The 17,503-nt window shown below is 35.2% G+C and overlaps 1 protein-coding gene across 9 annotated transcripts in view; it reads left to right on the forward strand.

Moving 5' to 3' along the window:
* Positions 1-17,503, forward strand: part of GOLGB1 (golgin B1) — a 72,673-nt gene continuing 55,170 nt past the window's right edge. For 8 of the 9 annotated variants that reach the window (XM_010981551.3, XM_010981552.3, XM_010981557.3 and 5 more), the window contains exons 1-4: positions 1-133; positions 14,927-15,021; positions 15,774-15,926; positions 16,119-16,271. In XM_010981551.3, coding sequence (XP_010979853.2) covers positions 14,929-15,021; positions 15,774-15,926; positions 16,119-16,271 — 399 coding nt within the window. In that variant the 5' untranslated portion in view covers positions 1-133; positions 14,927-14,928. Of the gene's footprint in view, positions 134-415; positions 748-14,926; positions 15,022-15,773; positions 15,927-16,118; positions 16,272-17,503 lie in introns of those variants that run through there. The other variant, XM_031454915.2, reaches the window with a different exon arrangement.

A 17,503-nucleotide genomic window follows, 5' to 3' on the forward strand; every position in this document is an offset into this window, starting at 1 on the left:
CGTCCCAGCTGCGAGTGGTTGAGTCCCTTGGCGGGGCGCGGCGGTGGTAGGTGTCGCCTACGGGATTCCCGAGCTGACGTGGCTTCAATTTGGGAGGGGGGTAGCTGGAGTCTCCGGCGACAACCTCTTCCAGGTGAGTGGGGGACGCTCCCCAACTCCTCCCCTCCTTGAGTCTTGTAACGGTCACCGCTACTACAGGCCCCGCGGGGCTGCCAAAGCAGCTACACTCGGGTACCCTCCCCTCCCTCCTCTCCCGATTCAGTCCCGGATCCGGCCTTTCAGCCTGCCTCCCTTCACCTACCAGGCCTACTTTTAATAGTCCACACGCCAGCTGGCCCCTCCGGAGGGCTTCGGCTGCCTCCGGGCACATATGCGTGGTCTGCCCCCTCTCTAGGACCTTTCTCCTCCAGGAGCGACGGAGAAAGGCGCTTGGGTCAGTCCTGTCCGCACGGCCTTGTTCCCTGAGCGGCCTGCTCAGGCCGACCTGTGTACGCAGCAGCTGACGTCGGAGAGAACCTGCCCGGCCCCTGCGCCCAAGCCCTAAACAAACTTAGTGTCGGGAAGGGGAGGCGGGACCCAAACAGATCGAAGGTCTTGAGGGCGCAGATCACGGAAATATTGGAGATATTAACGCAAACGAGGGCCTGTCGAACAATCCTACTAATGCGTTGCTGAAGAGATTGGAGAGATTCGGAGAGAGGGATGATCTTTGCGACCCTATCAACACTAAGATCCCAGGAGTCAGAGGTAGGCAGGCTGTAAGAGGAAAGGGAACCCTGAAGAGAGTTCTGGAGGAAAAAGAACTTGACATGGTGGTGTGGAGGATGTTAATTCTGCTGGAGCGGGAGTGTGAAGGAGAGGATGAACCCCTCGACAAATGAGGAATATGTTTGTCTGACTTATTTAAAGGGCTCCAGCTGGTCTGTAGGGGGAGGACAATTTGCGAGTGGGACAGGGATATTTAAAAGTCTCTGGATACGTACTTTCACTTTTGGAAATAGCTGGAAGCTTTCTGAGCTTGTAAAGAATCTCACAGTTCTATGCAAGATGGCAGTGGAGAACTCCCTACAGAAAGACCGGAGGCCTTTTCAGAAACATGAAATATTAAATCTGGATAGTCAGCATGATTATGAATGGTCAAAATGAGGAAATGTTCTTTGGAAAATGGCAGGATATGGTCATGGAATAGATATAGGAAAAGTTGAAGAGAATTCAAAAATTGCAGACATTGTACACTGTTTCACAGCTTTTATTTTTCATCTCTTGACCATGAAATGACTATTTAATGCTTTCCTTTTCACTGCATTAAGTTTGTTGGACTACATCAGTAGTTTCCAACTTTTTAAATTGCTTGCCCTATCAGTAAAACATTTTGAGCAACCATCTTCTAAGTACTGTATATTTAATTATGAATAATATATAAATAGCACTGTAAATGTGTTACTTATAAAATATACAAAAACATACATTTAAAAGGATGAAAAAAATTCTTGTCATTTCCTGGGACACTCCCAGCCCAATTTGGAGATCACATAAAGGTGTTTCCTTATTTTCTGAGAAGATGTTTGCGTCTCTGAGGATTCCAGATTAGGGGAATCGTTTTTTTTTTTTTTTTTTTGAGGACCTCTATTCCTCTGGGATCCAGCCTCTCCTAAAAATAATCATCTTTTGGATATTATTCTTTTTTCCTTTTGCTTGAATCTTAAGTGTCTCTTTTTTCCCCTTTGCATTAGAAGATTAGTTAAAGGGATGTTGATTTTATTCTTGTTTATAAAAAATAAATCATTCATAAACTTCTCTAGCTTAACTACTATTATAAATTTGGGGGGACATATCTTACCACTGATCATTACATACTAGTCTATTGTTAGGAACCACTATATGAAAGGATGTTAGCTCTATAATACTGTATCTTTAATTAAGCCATTTTATTTTATTTTTTAATTTAATTTAATTTTTTAATATATATTTTTATTGAAGTATAGTCAGTTTACAGTGTTGTGTCAGTTTCTGGTGTACAGCATAATGCTTCAGTCATACATGAACATACAAATTCATTTTCATATTAATTAGCTATTTTAAAATTAGTGATATGTGCTTTTGGTAAAATTAAATTCAATGCAAAAGGATAAAACAAAAGTCTCTTTCTCTTCTATGTACTGACCCTTTTCCCCATTCCCTACTTCCCAGAAGTAAGCACTGTAAATAATTTGTTCTTAAGAAACTTTCTGATCATATTCAACCACATTCAACTGCTCCTTTTCTTTCTCACACAAGTTGAATTATAATATACCTGCTACTCTACACCTTTTGGTTTTTTTTGTGACTTTATACTTAAATTAGGGTTTTTTTTCCATATTCGTATGTATAAAATTCTCATTCTTTTAAAAGACTGGCAGCATTCCCTTCTAGAAATATCAAAATATAGTCAGCCTGTCCCCTATTGGTGGACATTGAGATTGTTTTCAGTCATTAGCCATCACAAACACTGCTGAAGTGTCTGTCCATGTACATTTATCTTTGTGTCCTTGCATGAGCCTGTGTATGGTATAAACAGTATGGAGTTCTTTGGGGCCCTCCTACTCTGAGTCATCTCATTTTAGTCTGTGTACTGCTGGGGAAAAAGTGCTTATATAACTGTAAGTATACATAAGTATATGAGTGCCCTTATGCCTCCAGCTCTGTTTTAAGCCCCAGTGAAGAATGCTGGGTGATGAAGGTACTCAGAAAATTGGTTATCTTCTGTATCTCTACCAGCTAAGAAGCTTTGTTGAGCTCTGGGTCTGGGAAAATTACTTAACCTGCCTATGCCTTAGTTTACTCACCTTAATACTGGGGATATTGATAGAATTCCTCCTTGGGTTGTTTTAATAATAAAATGAGTAAAATGATGAGATTTGATCAGTTTGTAGTGCATGGTACTGTGTATATCAGTTATAGCTACTATTTACTTCTAAATTTGGTTAATGAAAACAGTTTTTTTATGGCATGAAAAATAGTTTTTCATTTTCTAATTGTAAAATTATAATGTTGCATATGCTTTTCCCAGCGATATAGCACCATTTCCTATCAGTTTCTCAAACTGGTTGAGAATCACTTAAAATTAACGAAAACTACTGAGACTCAACTAAATATGCATTAAATAAGTTTGAGGAGTGACCTGGAAATACAACCATTTCCTGTGTTGTTGTCTTTGTGGGAAAAATGTGATTTAAATTCCAAAGCAAATTGTGCGATTGCATGTAGTCACAAGCATGCGCTCACTGTCTTCAGTTACTTTTGTTGTCCTATGTGTTTGTACTAAGTTCTCTGTGGTTAGGGACATGCCTTGTATTTCTTTTCAGATTTTTGTGGCTCCCAGGATAATGCTCTACACCAAGTAAATATTTTGAGAATAATTATTGACAGCAGTGAAGACAGAAAATAAGACTCACTGAATTTTAAGTACTGCCTCAACACACAAGTGTCCAGATCTTGTGGCAGGGTTTGTAGAAGGTGTGGCCAGCACTGACTCTGAGGGATTGTTTTATTTGCCTAAATATTTTATGGAAGGGTGGATTTGGCATGAAGCTCTTTATTTTATTCTTTCCCCAAGTTGCTACTCATGACTCTGGTGCTTTATAAAACAGTAGCAAGAGCATTGCATGTCCAGCAGTAATAGATATTCCTTACATGAATTTATTACTATATATTTTCCCCTTTACTAATTTTTATATATACATCTGCCCATTTCTGTCCTACAGTGAGCCTATCAGAGAGGGAGATCCTTCCTTCTTCATTTAGCTTAAGCATGGCTGCTTAGTGGCTCTTTTGCCCTCAAGTTCCCAACCTCTGAGCTAACTTAAAGCACTTAACTGTGCCTGGGATGCCCTTCCCATTTACATTTCCTTGTTATTCCTTTAATGTCAACAGCTACAGAAATCACTCTTGCATCATTGGGTCATAATACTGGGCAATAGAATGCTCCTTGCTAGTATTCTTTATTTTAAGGTGAGGAAACTGTAAAGTGACTTACCCAGTATAATACAACTTTTTTGTGTTGGAGACAGGACTGAAAACTCAGTTCCTGGCTCCCAATTTGGTGCTCTTTCCACTGTGCCATCTACTTTCTCATGGACCTCTCAGAATGTTGACTCAGTCTGTGAGAAATTCCTTTTACTTTGGCCTGAAATGGTCCTTCCCTGATACTGAGCTTTCCTTTCTTCAAATATATAGATTTTTAAACAGTTATGTGAGAAAACCCATCTTCCATTGAAAGACCGTCTATCTTATTCAATAATGCTTATTTAACTAAGGGACCTTGAGATGTCAGTTTCTCTGAGTATCAGTTTTATTCATCTATAAAATGGGGATGATGATAATACCTACCTTGCAGATTTTGTAAGGATTAGAGAGAAATGTATATAGAGTGTCTGATACATATTGCTCGGTAGTTGTTACCATTCATATTATCATTATCCTGTGTTCATCTGTATGTCCTTCATGTGCAGTAATTCATAGGATGCTGATGGAGACACACCCTTCTAGGGAGGATGCCTCCGAATCTTATGTGTGGTAATGGTGGATTGTTGGGGGCAGTTTTAGTTTGAAAAAACATTCAGGATTTTAATTTTATATTTGGAAAGTGATATCATATTTTCACGGTAGAAATTACGTATCCATCACAATCTTCTTGGTTAATGGTGACATGCAAAAGATTTGATCTAGAGCATACCACTCTGAGGTCTTTTCAGTTTCTGTTGCAGAACTTAGGACTCTTCACCTGTGTACTTTCCCACAGTCTGGGAATTGCACTTTCAGTGGGGCAGTTCAACGTATTCCTCTGTCTTCTCCATTTCCCGGAAATTGACAGCCAATCCAGAGGCTTCACCAGACTGATGGTCAGTCCCTTTGGCAAGACTATACAGGTGGTGGTGTTCCTTCATCAAGAGGCACAGGGTATCTGGTTTTGCTCTTTTTTGAGGATAGCAGCTGTGGCTGTTCAGTGTCTAGATTCATGAATTTATTAGGAGTTACAAAATATTACATGAGATACTCCAGTTCTACCATTTGTTTTCATTAGCTGGAATAATTTTACAAAATGTGTCCCCTAATCCACTATTTGCTTCCTAAATGGTTAAGTCCCGATAGAAAAGGCAATATAAATCCTTGTACTTACCTCGTTTTTTTATGATACTTAGTTCAGATGATGACCAGTTTATTATTATTATGAACCTGTGGATTTAAATATGTTTGGTAGATTTTTAATCTGTTGCAGTTTAGCTCATATTCTTATTAGAAACTCAGTTGTTCCTTTGGCTTGTAAGAACCGCTTCAGTTTGTCTCCTGGGTCCTTTGACATAGGCTATCTTTGATAGCTTCCTTGCTATTTTGTATGACAAGATTTTTCAGGCTCGTTTTATTCATTTCCTGGTTCAGAACTGGAATCAGCCATTTGTCTTAGAAGCCTTCCTATTTAAAAAAAATTTTTAAATGGGGAATAATATTTCAAGACCCTAATCTAGGTGCTAAAGATGTTTATTGCTTCTCAGTTTGTCATCGTTTTCAGCCTTTTCAGTGGACAGAGCTAGGAAAATATATTTACTAAGGTAAAATACTTCGTAGGTTCATATTAATATTTTTGATTCAAATTCAAGGTTTTTATTTTGGGTTTCATAATTTCATCTGTATTATATGTATATCTCCTTTTTCATAATGAAAATATGGTAGAATTACTATGCTCGTAATTACTCACTTTAATTCCACATGACACATAAAATAGTCCAGGAGTAATAACACTGTTGATAACCACTACTAATTTTGGTTGTTAGAAACAATTTCTTAAGTTTTTTTTTACATACACTATTCACATTTTCCTCAGTTCTGTTTATTGGAGCTGTATATATTGTCAGTGCATATAATCATTAAATAAATACTCTACTCTCTCTATCCCGGTCCTAGTCCTATGAGTAACATGTTTAATGCTCACTACTAGATCTTATGATGATGTTTCTTCAGTCATTTTGGTTGTTTCAAGCTTTCTCTCTAATAGATGCCTTAGGAAAGGCTCCTGGGAAATTTTTTTCATGAATTTTCTTGCAAGTTTATAACATTCTGTCTGTGCTCTTTATATCTGAAGGTCACTTTTGCTGGAAATAGAATCCTTGGCTCACATTTTCTTTTTTTAAATATCTCAAATCTATAAGTCCATTTTTTCTGGCAAGCATTTGCTGTTGAAAAGTCTGATTATAGTCTTTTTTTAAACTTACAAGTCATAATATTTTGGCCTAAATCTCAAAGAATTTTTTTAAGTCCATTAATTTTACTAGAATGCCTTATTGGTCATTCTGGGTTGGTATTTTCAGATACATGGTGGCCCTTTCAGTGTGTAACTGCAAATCTTTTAAAATTCAGATAAGTTCTCTTGGATTTTGTTTTTTTGTGTGTATTCTGTATCTTTGCTTTGGTTGTCTTTTTCAGGGAATCTGATTATCCTCATTGCTTATCTTCAACATTTATCACTTTCTCTTGATTCCTTTTTTACTGTCTATTTTTTGAATTTTTTTAAAATAAACAATTGTGAGTAATTTTAAATTTATTAGAAGATATGCAAAGATAGTTAAGAGTTCAGTAAGCCCCTTACCCAGTATTCTCTAATGTTTACATGTTACAATTGCAAAGTGCATTAATCAAATTTAAGAAACCAACACTGACATGTTACTATTAACTAAACTCCATACTTTGTTTGGATTTCACTTATTTCTCCATTGATGTCCTTTTTCTGTTCTGGGATACTATCATAAGATATCACATTTAGTTCAATTCTTTTTCTTTTTAAAAACTGAGATAATTGTAAATTCACTTGTAGACTCAATTACAGATTTTATAGAATTGTAATAAATAATACAGAGAGATCCTTTTTGTGCATTTTGTTCAGTTTCCTTCAGTGGTAACACTTTACAAAACTGTTGTATAATATCACAACCAGGATACTGACATTAGTACATTCCCCAGTTTTATTTGTATATGTATGTGTTAAGTTCTATACAGTTTTATTACCTGTGAAGGTTCTTGTGTCCACCACCACAGTTAATGTTTTGAATGTTTCCAACACCACAGAATACCTTGTATTGCTGTTTTATAGCTACAACCACCTCCTACTTTCCCACCTCCAATTCCTCCCTAAGCACTGGTAACCACTAATTTGTCCTCCATTTCTAAAATTTTGTCATTTCAAAATATTATACAAGCATGGAATTATATAGCATGTAACCTTTTGGAATTGGCTTTTGTTTTTTCATTCAGCATAATTTCCTGGAGATTCATCTAAATTGTTGGGTGTATCAGTAGTTTGTTTCTTTTTATTGCTGAGTAGTATGCCATGGTATGTATGTAGGTACAGGCATACCTTAGAGAGATTGTGGGTTCAGTTTCAGACCACCACAATAAAGCTAATATTGCAATAAAATGAGTCACACAAATTTTTTGGTTTCCCAGTACATATGAAGTTATGTTTACACTATACTGTAGTCTTTTAAGTTGAAATAGCATTATGTCTAAAAAATGTATGTACCTTAATTAAAGAATGCTTTGTTGCTAAAAATGCTATCTGAACATTCAGCCATAATCTGTTTGCTGGTGTAGGGTCTTGCCTTGTTGTTGGTGGCTGCTGACTGATCAGAGTGGTGGTTGCTGGAAGTTGGGGTGGCTGTGGCAATTTTAAAAAATTAAGACAAAAATGAAGTTTGCTGCATTGATTGACTCTTCCTTTCATGAATGATTTCTCTGTGGCATGCAGTGTTGTTTGATAGCATTTTACCTACAGTAGAATTTCTTTGAAAATTAGAGTCAGTCCTCTAAAACCCTGCTACTGCTTTATCAACTAAGTTTATGTAATATTCTAAATGGTTTGCTGTCATTTCAGCAATCTTCATAGCATTTTACCAGGAGCAGATTCCATCTCAAGACACCACTTTCTTTGATCATCCTCACCTGTTCAAGATTTATCCTGAGATTTCCCCAATTCAGTCACATCATCAGACTCTGGTTTTAGTTCTAGTTCTCTTGCTATTTCCACCCATCTGCAGTTACTTCTTCCACTGAAGTCTTGAACCCCTCCAAGTCATCCATGAGAATTGGAGTCGTCTTCTCCCAAACTCCTTTTAATGTTAATCTTTACCTCTTTTCATGAAGCATGAATATTTTTAATGGAATCTAGAATGGTGAATCCTGTCCAGAAGGTTTTCAATTTACTTTGCCCAGATCTATCAGAAGAATCTTTGATAGCTGTAGCCTTATGAAACATATTTCTTAAATACTAAGACTCGAGAGTTGGGATTACTCCTTGGTCCATGGAGTGCAGAATGGATATTTTGTTAGCAGGCATGAAAACAACTTTAATTTCATTGTACATCTCCATCAGAGCTCTTGAATAACCAGGTGCATTGTCAGTGAGCAGCAATAATTTGAAAGGGATCTTTTTTTCTGACCAGTAGGTCTCAACACTGGGCTTACTCAGTAAACCATGTTGTAAATAGATGTACTTTGTTGTTCCATTTATAGAGCACAGAGAGAGTAGATTTTACATAATTCTTAAGAGCCCTAGGATTTTCAGATGGTAAATGAGCATTGGCTTTAACTTAAAGTCTTCAGCTGTATTAGCCTCTAACCAGAGAGTCAGACTGTCCTTTGAATTTTGAAGCCAGGCATTAACCTCTCTCTAGCTGTGAAACTCCTAGATGGCATCATTTTCCAATAGAAGGCTATTTTGTCTGTGTTGAAAATCTGTTGTTTAGCATAGCCAGCTTCATTAATTATCTTTACTAGATCTGGATAACTTGCAGCAGCTTCTACATCAGCATTTGCTGCTTTACCTTGTATTTTTATGTTTTAGAGACAGCTTCTTCCCTTCAGTCTCATGAATTAAATTCTGCAACCTTCAAACTTTTCTTCTGCAGCTTCCTCATCTCTCTAAGCTTTCATAGCATTGCAGAGAGTTAGGGCCTTTGTCTGGATTAGGCTTTGGTTTAAGGGAATGTTATGACTGATTTAATCTTGTATTCAGACCACTAAAACTTTCTGCATAACAGCAGAACAGTAGTAACATCAAAGATCACTGATCACAGATGACCATAACAAAGAACAGAGAATAGTGAAAAAGTTTGAAATATTGTGAGAATTATCAAAATGTGACAGACATGACATGAACAAACACTTTAGGAAAAATGATGCCAGTAGACTGGCTTGACACAGGGTTACCACAGACCTTTAATTTGTGAAAAATGCAGTATCTGTGGAGCACAATACAGCAAAGCTCAATAAAACAAGTTATGCCTGTACCATAGTTAAATTAGCCATTTACTTGTTGAAGGATATCCTTACTGATTCCAGTTTTGGGCTCTTAAAAATCAAGCTGCTGAGAACATTCATGTACAGGTTTTTGTGTGAATTTAAGTTTTCACTGCTCTGAGATAAATGCCTAGGGGTAAAATTACTGAGTCATAAAGTAGTTGCATGTTTAGTTTATGGTTAATTTCTTTTTGATTTTTAAAGTTATCCTTTATTTCAACATTCTTTTTTTTTCTTAAGGCATGCTTTGTTTTGATTATTCATACACTTATTCCTTTCAGTTTCATCTTCATTTCCAAAATGAATTTTTAAAATTTTAAATTATTTCTTGTTTCTGCTTCATTTCTGGGTTTTTCTATTTTTGATGAGGCATAATTGATAAACTTATTTGTTTTAATTCATATGAGATATCATCATATATATCTGTGTTCAGCAAAGTTTGCATCATAGAAAATGGTGAGAGTATCAAAGTTCAATTTTTCTTTTGTAAAAGTAAATATGATACATATCTCTGTCATATATCTACTGTTTGTGTTCTGCTGTACTGTTAGGTGCTCTAAATACATTTAGCAATTATTAATTTTTGGTAAGTAAGTGTTAATATTGGAAGTAGATATCATTTTTAAGCTTTTTGATGTATAATTAATAAAAATATATATTTAAGGTGTATGTGATATGTTGATATACAATACATTGTTAAATGATTATTACAGTCAAGCTAATTAATATATTTATCACCTTACATGGTTACCTTTTTTGCATGTGTGTGGTAAGAACATTTAAGATCTACTCTGTTAGCAAACTTCAAATATACAGTACAGTATTACTGTCTGTAGTCACCATGATGAACATTAGATTCTCAGAACTTACTCATCTGGCATAATTGAAATTTTGTACCTTTTGACAAACATCTCCCCTGTACCTGCTGGCTACCACTATTCAACTCTCTGCTTCCTTGCGTTTGACTATTTTAGATTCCATATATAGGTAAGATCAGGCAGTATTTGTCTTTCTGTATCTGGCTTATTTCACTCAGCATAATGTCCTCCAGATTCATCCATGTTTTTGCAAATGACACGATTTCCTTATTTTGGGGGGGGGGCAGTGAATAATATTCCATTGTGTGTATCTACCACATTTTCTTTATCCATTCATCTGTCAATAGACACAGGTTGATTCTGTATTTTAACTATTGTGAATAATGCTGCAATAACCATAGGAGTACACATATCTCTTCAAGATATTAATTTCGTTTCTTTTGGATATATATACCTAGAAGTGGAATTGCTGGTTCGGATGGTTGTTCTATGCTTAGTTTTTTGAGGAACCTCCCGACTGTTTTCCAAAATAACTGTACCAATTTACATTCACACCAGCAGTGTTCAAGGGTTTCTTTTTCTCCACATCCTGGCCAACACTTGTTATCTTTTGTCTTTTGGATAATAGCCTTTCTATTAGTGATGTCAGGTGATACTGTGATTTTTGTTTGCATTCCCTTAATGATTAGTGATGTTGAGCATTTATCGTATACCTGTTGGCCATTTGTATGTCTTCTTTTGAGAAGTGTCTATGTAAATCCTTTGTTTTCCCATTTAAAATTCGGGTTATTTGTTTTCTTGCTGTTGAGTTGTTTGAGTTCCATTATATTTTGGATATTAATACTGTATCAGATGTGTGGTTTCCAAATATTTTCTTCCATTCCATAGGTTATCTCTTCATTCTATTCATTGTTTCCTTTTCTGTACAGTAGCTTTTTAGTTTGGTGGAATATCATTTTTCATTTTTGCTTTTTTATCTGTACTTTTGGAGTCATATCTAAGAAATAATTGCCCAGATCAATGTCAAGAAGCCTTTTTTCTGTTTTTTTTTCTACTAGTTTTACAGTTGCATGTTTTAAGTCTTTAACCCTTTTGGAGTTGATTTTTGTATATGGGGTGAGATAAGAGTCCAGTTTCATTCTTCTGCATGTGGATATCCAGTTTTCCCAATACCATTTATTGAAGAAACTGTCCTTTACCTGTTGTGTGCTCCTGGCACCTTTTTTAATGATCAGTTGATAGTAAATGTGTTAATTTATTTCAGGGCTCTTTATTCTGTTCCATTGGCCTGTATGTCTGTTTTTATGCCAATACCATACTGTTTTGATTACTATAGCTTTGTAGTATATTTTGAAATCAAGTAGCGTGATACCTCCAGCTTCATTCTTGCTCAAGATTGCTTTGGCTATTCATGGTCTTTTGTAGTTCCACATGATTTTAGGATTTTTTTCCCTCTTTCTGTGAAAAAGGGTAATGGAGTTTTGATAAGGATTGCATTGACTCTGTACACTGCTTTGAATGTTATGTACATTTTAACAATATTAATTCTTCCAATCTATGAACACAGGATATCTCTCCATTTATTTGTGTCTTCTTTAATTTCTTTCAATGTTTTATAGTTTTCAGTGTACAAATGTTTCACATCTTTTTAAATTTATTTGTAAGTACTTTATTATTATTTTTGATGCTATATAAATAGGGTTGTTTTCTTAATTTATTTTTTTGACTAGCTCATTGTTAGTATATAAAAACACAGTAATTTTTGCATATTGATTTCGTATCTTGCAACTTTACCGAATTCATTTGTATTAACAGCTTTTGTGTGTGTGAATTCTTTAGCATTTTCTATATGGAAGATTATGTCTTCTGCAAACAGAGATAGTTTTATTCTTTCTTTCTGATTTGGATGCCTATTATTTATTTTCTTGTGTAATTGCTGTGGCTAGGAATTCTAGCACTATATTGAATAGAAGTAGTGAGAATGGGCATCCTTGTCTTGTTTCTGATCTTGGAGCAGAAGCTTCTAGCTTTTTGCCATTGAGTGTGATGTGTATATAACCTTATTATGTTGAGGTGCACTCCTTCTGTACCTAATTTGTTGAGAGTTTTTATCATGAAGGATTTTGGATTTTGTCAGATGCTTTTTCTGCATCTATTCAGATGATTTTATGATATTTATCTTTCATTCTGTTGATATGGTATATCACATTGGTTTGTAGATGTGTTCCCTCCTCTTCAATTTTTGGGAAAGAGTTTGAGAAAAATTGGCATTAATTCTTCTTTAAACATGTAGTAGAATTCACCAGCGAAACCATCAAGTTCTGGATGTTTCAGTCTCCTTACTTGTTTTTGTTCTGTTGAGATTTTCTGTTTCTTCACAATTGAGTTGTGATAGGTTATATATATCTAGGAATTTATCTGTTTCTTCCAGGTTGTCCAATTTGTTGGCATATAATTGTTTATCATAGTCCCTTATGATCCTTTGTATTTCTGTGGTATCAGTTTTAATGTCTTTTCTTTCACTTATACTTTTATTTGAATCTTCTCCCTTTTTTTCTTAGTTGATATAACTGAATTTGTCAATTTTGTTTATCTCTTCAGAAAACCAGTTAGTTTCATTGAAAAATGAAACTTAGTTTTATTAATCTTTTCTATTGTTTTTGTACTCTTCAGTTCATTTATTTCTGTATTGATCCTGGTTATTTCCTTCCTTCTGCTAACTTTCAGCTTAGTTTGTTCTTTTTCTAATTCCTTAAGGTGCAAAATTAGGTTATTTATTCAAGGTATTTGTTTTTTCTAAATGCAGGAGTTTATTGCCGTAAGCTTCCCTCTTAGAACTTACATTTTTGCTGCATCCCAGGAGTTTTGGTTTGTCATGTTTTTATTTTCATTTGTCTCAGGATAATTTTTTATTTTCCTTTTGATTTTTTCTTTATCCCATTGGTGGTACAGAAGTGTGTTGTTTAATTTCCACATGTTTGTGAATTTTCCACTTTTCCTCTTGTTACTGATTTCTAATTTCATACCATTGTGATCAGAAGTGATAAAAAAAATCTGAAGATAAAGTGATTCTGTTTGATAAGTTAGGTTCTGTTATGACTTTTTGATTAGTGCAAATTTCTGTGCCTAATAATGGCTCTTTAGTTGTAGTGTTCATTTCCTTCATTAATAGTTACTATAGAAAATTGAATCTCTACAGTTGAAAGTCTAAAGAGTCTTTGTCCTGGTGAATTATGATTTTTATTAACTGACTGTTGTTATGCATCTCATAGCTTGAATGAGTGATTATGATGTCCCTATGTACTTACATATGACCCTGTGTTGCCCTTAGAGTAGTTATATGTGTAGTTGTATATGGTCCTATGTTGCCCTCCTAGTTGTGGTTCTCTTTTTTCTTTCCCGTTTCATACATCTTTTCCAAATGCTATATATACTGCTTATCCAATTAACATGTTGTAGAAACAGAAGTCTTGCCATTTCTTTCTTAATGAAGGACCATGGCTGCCCTAAACACTATTACTACCATGAGTAGAAGAAAACTATAGCAGAGACTAGTTTTATTGAAGTGCTTATTTTGTACAACAGCTTTTGCATTTCTCCCTGCTGAGGGTTTTAAAAGCTTGATAGTATTTTGTCACTATGCATATGATTTAGCATAATCACCTGTCTAATGCTATGCACAGTCTAATTTATTTTGATTTTTCATATGAAAACATTACAGTTTTCACTTTCAAAGGGTTTATGGACTGGCTGGTGACACCGGTCTGAATGAATGAATGATTAAATAAAGACAGGGAACGAAGGAAGGAAGGAACAAAGGAAGGAAGGAAAGAAAAAAAGAGGCAAAGGATGTGTATATGGGGGTTTATTTCTTCTTGAGTGAGTTTTGGTGGCTTGTATCTTTCAAGGAATTGGCCTATTTCATCTATGTTGATGAATTTATGAGCAAGAGTTGTTTGTGATGTTACTGTATTACCTTTTTATGTATGTTAGGTCAGTAGTAGTGTCTTCTCTTTCTTATCTGGTGTTGATATTTTGTATCTTTTCTCTTTTTTTGTTGGTCATCCTGACTGAGCTTTATACATTTTATTCATCTTTTCAAAGAACCAACTTTTGGTTTTATTGATTTTCTCTTTTTTTCTATTTCCAATTTTATTAATTTTTGCTCTAGTACTTTCTTTTTTTCTGCTTATATTTGTTTTAATTTGCTCTTCTTTTTCCAATTCCCTATAGAAGCATAGGTTGCTGATTTCAGTCCTCCTTCCTTTTTTTTCCTGTAGTATATGCATTTAATGCTATACACTTTGAGCAAGGATTACATTTAAATTTTAGTGAAACCACATAGAATGGGGTTCATGGACACATAAAAGAAAAAATTTTTTGAATCCTGGGTGTATTTGACAACGTAGAAGAAAGTAATAGTCTGGCAGGGGAAGGAATAGTTAGATGTCCATGTTTGTAAATGAAATTATGATGATAGAAAAAGCATTAAAGATAACCTTAAGGTGTATTATTTTCCACTAAACAATTATGTATTTGTATTTCATTTAAAAAATATTAGTGATGGTGAGTAAAATCTCTGTGCAATTGCCACTGAAAAGAACAGAGTGTGATTACACTGTATATACTCAAATGCCTTTTTAAAGACATCACCATGCTGGAGTCTGTGTTGAATATATATTACCTGCACAGTTTTCTTATTTCACTTAGACATAATACAGTTACCATGATAGGAGAAGCCTACGTCCATTTTACTGATTCTTATGTTTTCTTTCCTGCAGAAATGCTGAGCCGATTGTCAGGATTAGCTAATGTTGTTTTGCATGAATTATCAGGAGATGATACTGATGAGAATATGAAGGCTTCCTTAGAACCTGTGAGTAGCTCTGTTCTGAATTAAGCTGATGAGACATATATTCCATGTTCTTCTGAGGACAAAAATGTAAGATAGAAAGATATAGGCAGCTTCCCTTGTGCTAAGTGGAAGAGAAGATTAAGAAAAACATGGAGACTTTATAAATGATCCTTTTCCTCCAAGTCTGTAGCCTGTGAGCCACAGTGAGGGGAATCAAGTTCTGGATGAGGTTAGAAAGATTGTTCTCGTTTGTCCCCTTGTTTAGTGCTAGATTGTTTTAACTCCTCCAGTATGTATTCCTGTTCCACAGGAAAGGTTTGAAATGACAAATGGTGGAACTGGAACACCTTTTGGGTTTGAGAATATCTGTTTGTATTGTATTTTCTGAGGGCCACATAGGGATCAAAAGAAGTCGTTTTGCTTTCTGAAAAGACAAGCAGTATTGCCTAGTGGTTAAATTTTAAATTTTGGCTCTTCCACGTAATGGTTTGTGATCTTTGCTTCCCTTTATTTTTATCTTTGGTAAAATTACTATAATAAGATTATAAATGAGATAATGTTTATAAAATGGTTAACATTTACAAAATATGTAATATATTGCTATGATAGTATGTTCTAAATAATAATTATTGGGTAATAATTATTATTGGAAAGATTTCATAAGTAAGGATATGAATTGAGCAAGAGATAAGATGAAGCTGGAATGAAGGAACTCCTGTTGGATGCTAATACCTTTTCCCTCATGCACTGGCAACTTTTTGTCTAAATACTAGGAATTACCCCAAGAACCTGACATGGAATTTAATGATAGAACACAGGAGGATGTTCTGGAGCGCCTGGCTTATGCAGAGCAGTTGGTGGTGGAACTAAAAGAAATCATCAGAGAGAAGGATGCTCAACTGCAGCAGAAGGATGAAGTTCTACAGGTATCATTGTTTTTGTCCTTTCTTGCCAAATATTTGATGAAAGACAGATGTAACAGTCACTTAGATTATTAGAGAATCTGATTCTTATTTCCCTAATGCTGTAGGATGATGTCTACTGAGAATACCTTTTGTTATATGCTAGATAACTGATGAATAAACATTTGTTTATTTACCATCATTGTTCTCTGACAGGAAGAAAGAAAAGCTGCTGATAACAAAATAAAAAAACTAAAACTTCATGCTAAGGCCAAGTTAACTTCTTTGAATAAACACATAGAAGAGATGAAGGCACAAGGAGGGACTGTTCTGTCTGCAGAACCTCAGTCAGAGGAGCAACTCTCCAAGGTATGGTGATTGGGTATAATACATATTTTCTGAGTAGGAAAAGCCTCCCATATGGCACATCTTCACTAATCACAAAAATTTATGAGGCTAAAGTAATCTAGCACTAAATGCTATCCTTTCTTATTGAACTTGCAGTCTAGCTGGGCTGTGGGCCATACACAGAATAAAGGACCAACAGAAAACATGGAAATTCAGTATCAGTTGTGACCTAGACTTTCAAAGAATTAAAAAGGCTAACAGGAAGAAATAAATATTGTAGTGAGGCATTTGGATAGGAGAAGCACATAGCTTTTAGAGAAGTTTCATCACTGCTTCAAAGATTAAACTAGGTGATATGTAAGGTTTCTCTCTCTGAAATTCTCTGGTTCAGTGACTTGATACAGAATATTCTTTGTCTTCATATAGTGACATAATAATACATTAAAGTTTCATACATCTTGGGCTCCTATAAGGGATGCTCTCTAGGTTTATGACTGCCACCAACAAGACAGTTTAAGGTTGAGGGTGGAGAGAGAAATAAGTAAAGTGTTGCCTTTTGAGGAATAAAGCATTGTCCCAATACTTGTTCTTATTACCTTTCCTCTGTGGTTAAACCCTACATATTCACATTCAGTCAGCTCTTTAGAGTACAAGAAACCTCAGGGTTTTTGTTTTTGTTTTTGTTTTTTTGGAGAGTTTGGTATAGGACAAAGAGAGGCTGGCACATCACGTGCACGTTACAGTTGGCTTAGATGTCACTCTACATAAGAAATCTTTAAATTTTTTTAGATTTCATCCTGTTTTACCTTATGACTCACTAATATTCTTATTCACAATGTTTTTACTCTTGGGAAATTAGATTTTAATCAATTCTAGGCATAATCCTTGGGGTCACTAGTTAGCTCACGAGTACCCTGGTTAGTCTTTCTTTCCTGGGTCTAATGCTCAAAAGGTAACTCTTTTCCTGCAATGATAGCTGTATTTAACTTCTCAAAGCTTATTTTAGAAGCTTCTCCTATTCTTCTTAAATAATGTCTTCATCTTGAGTCTTCTTTATTTACTTTTTGGGTTTTTTTTTCCTTTTTTCCTCTCACAATTTTTCCTTCCTTTGGCTGTGGTAGCACCAACCTATCTCTCCCCATGTTGCTTTGTTTCCTCTAAACATTTCCCTCTGCTATATTGTTAGATTTTTAGATGATCCACTTTATACTCTGCCTTTTTTTTTTAAAGTTTAGAGTCCTTAAACAAATCAA

Source organism: Camelus dromedarius, chromosome 2 (genome assembly GCF_036321535.1).
Source record: "Camelus dromedarius isolate mCamDro1 chromosome 2, mCamDro1.pat, whole genome shotgun sequence".
Taxonomy (NCBI): Eukaryota; Metazoa; Chordata; class Mammalia; order Artiodactyla; family Camelidae; genus Camelus; species Camelus dromedarius.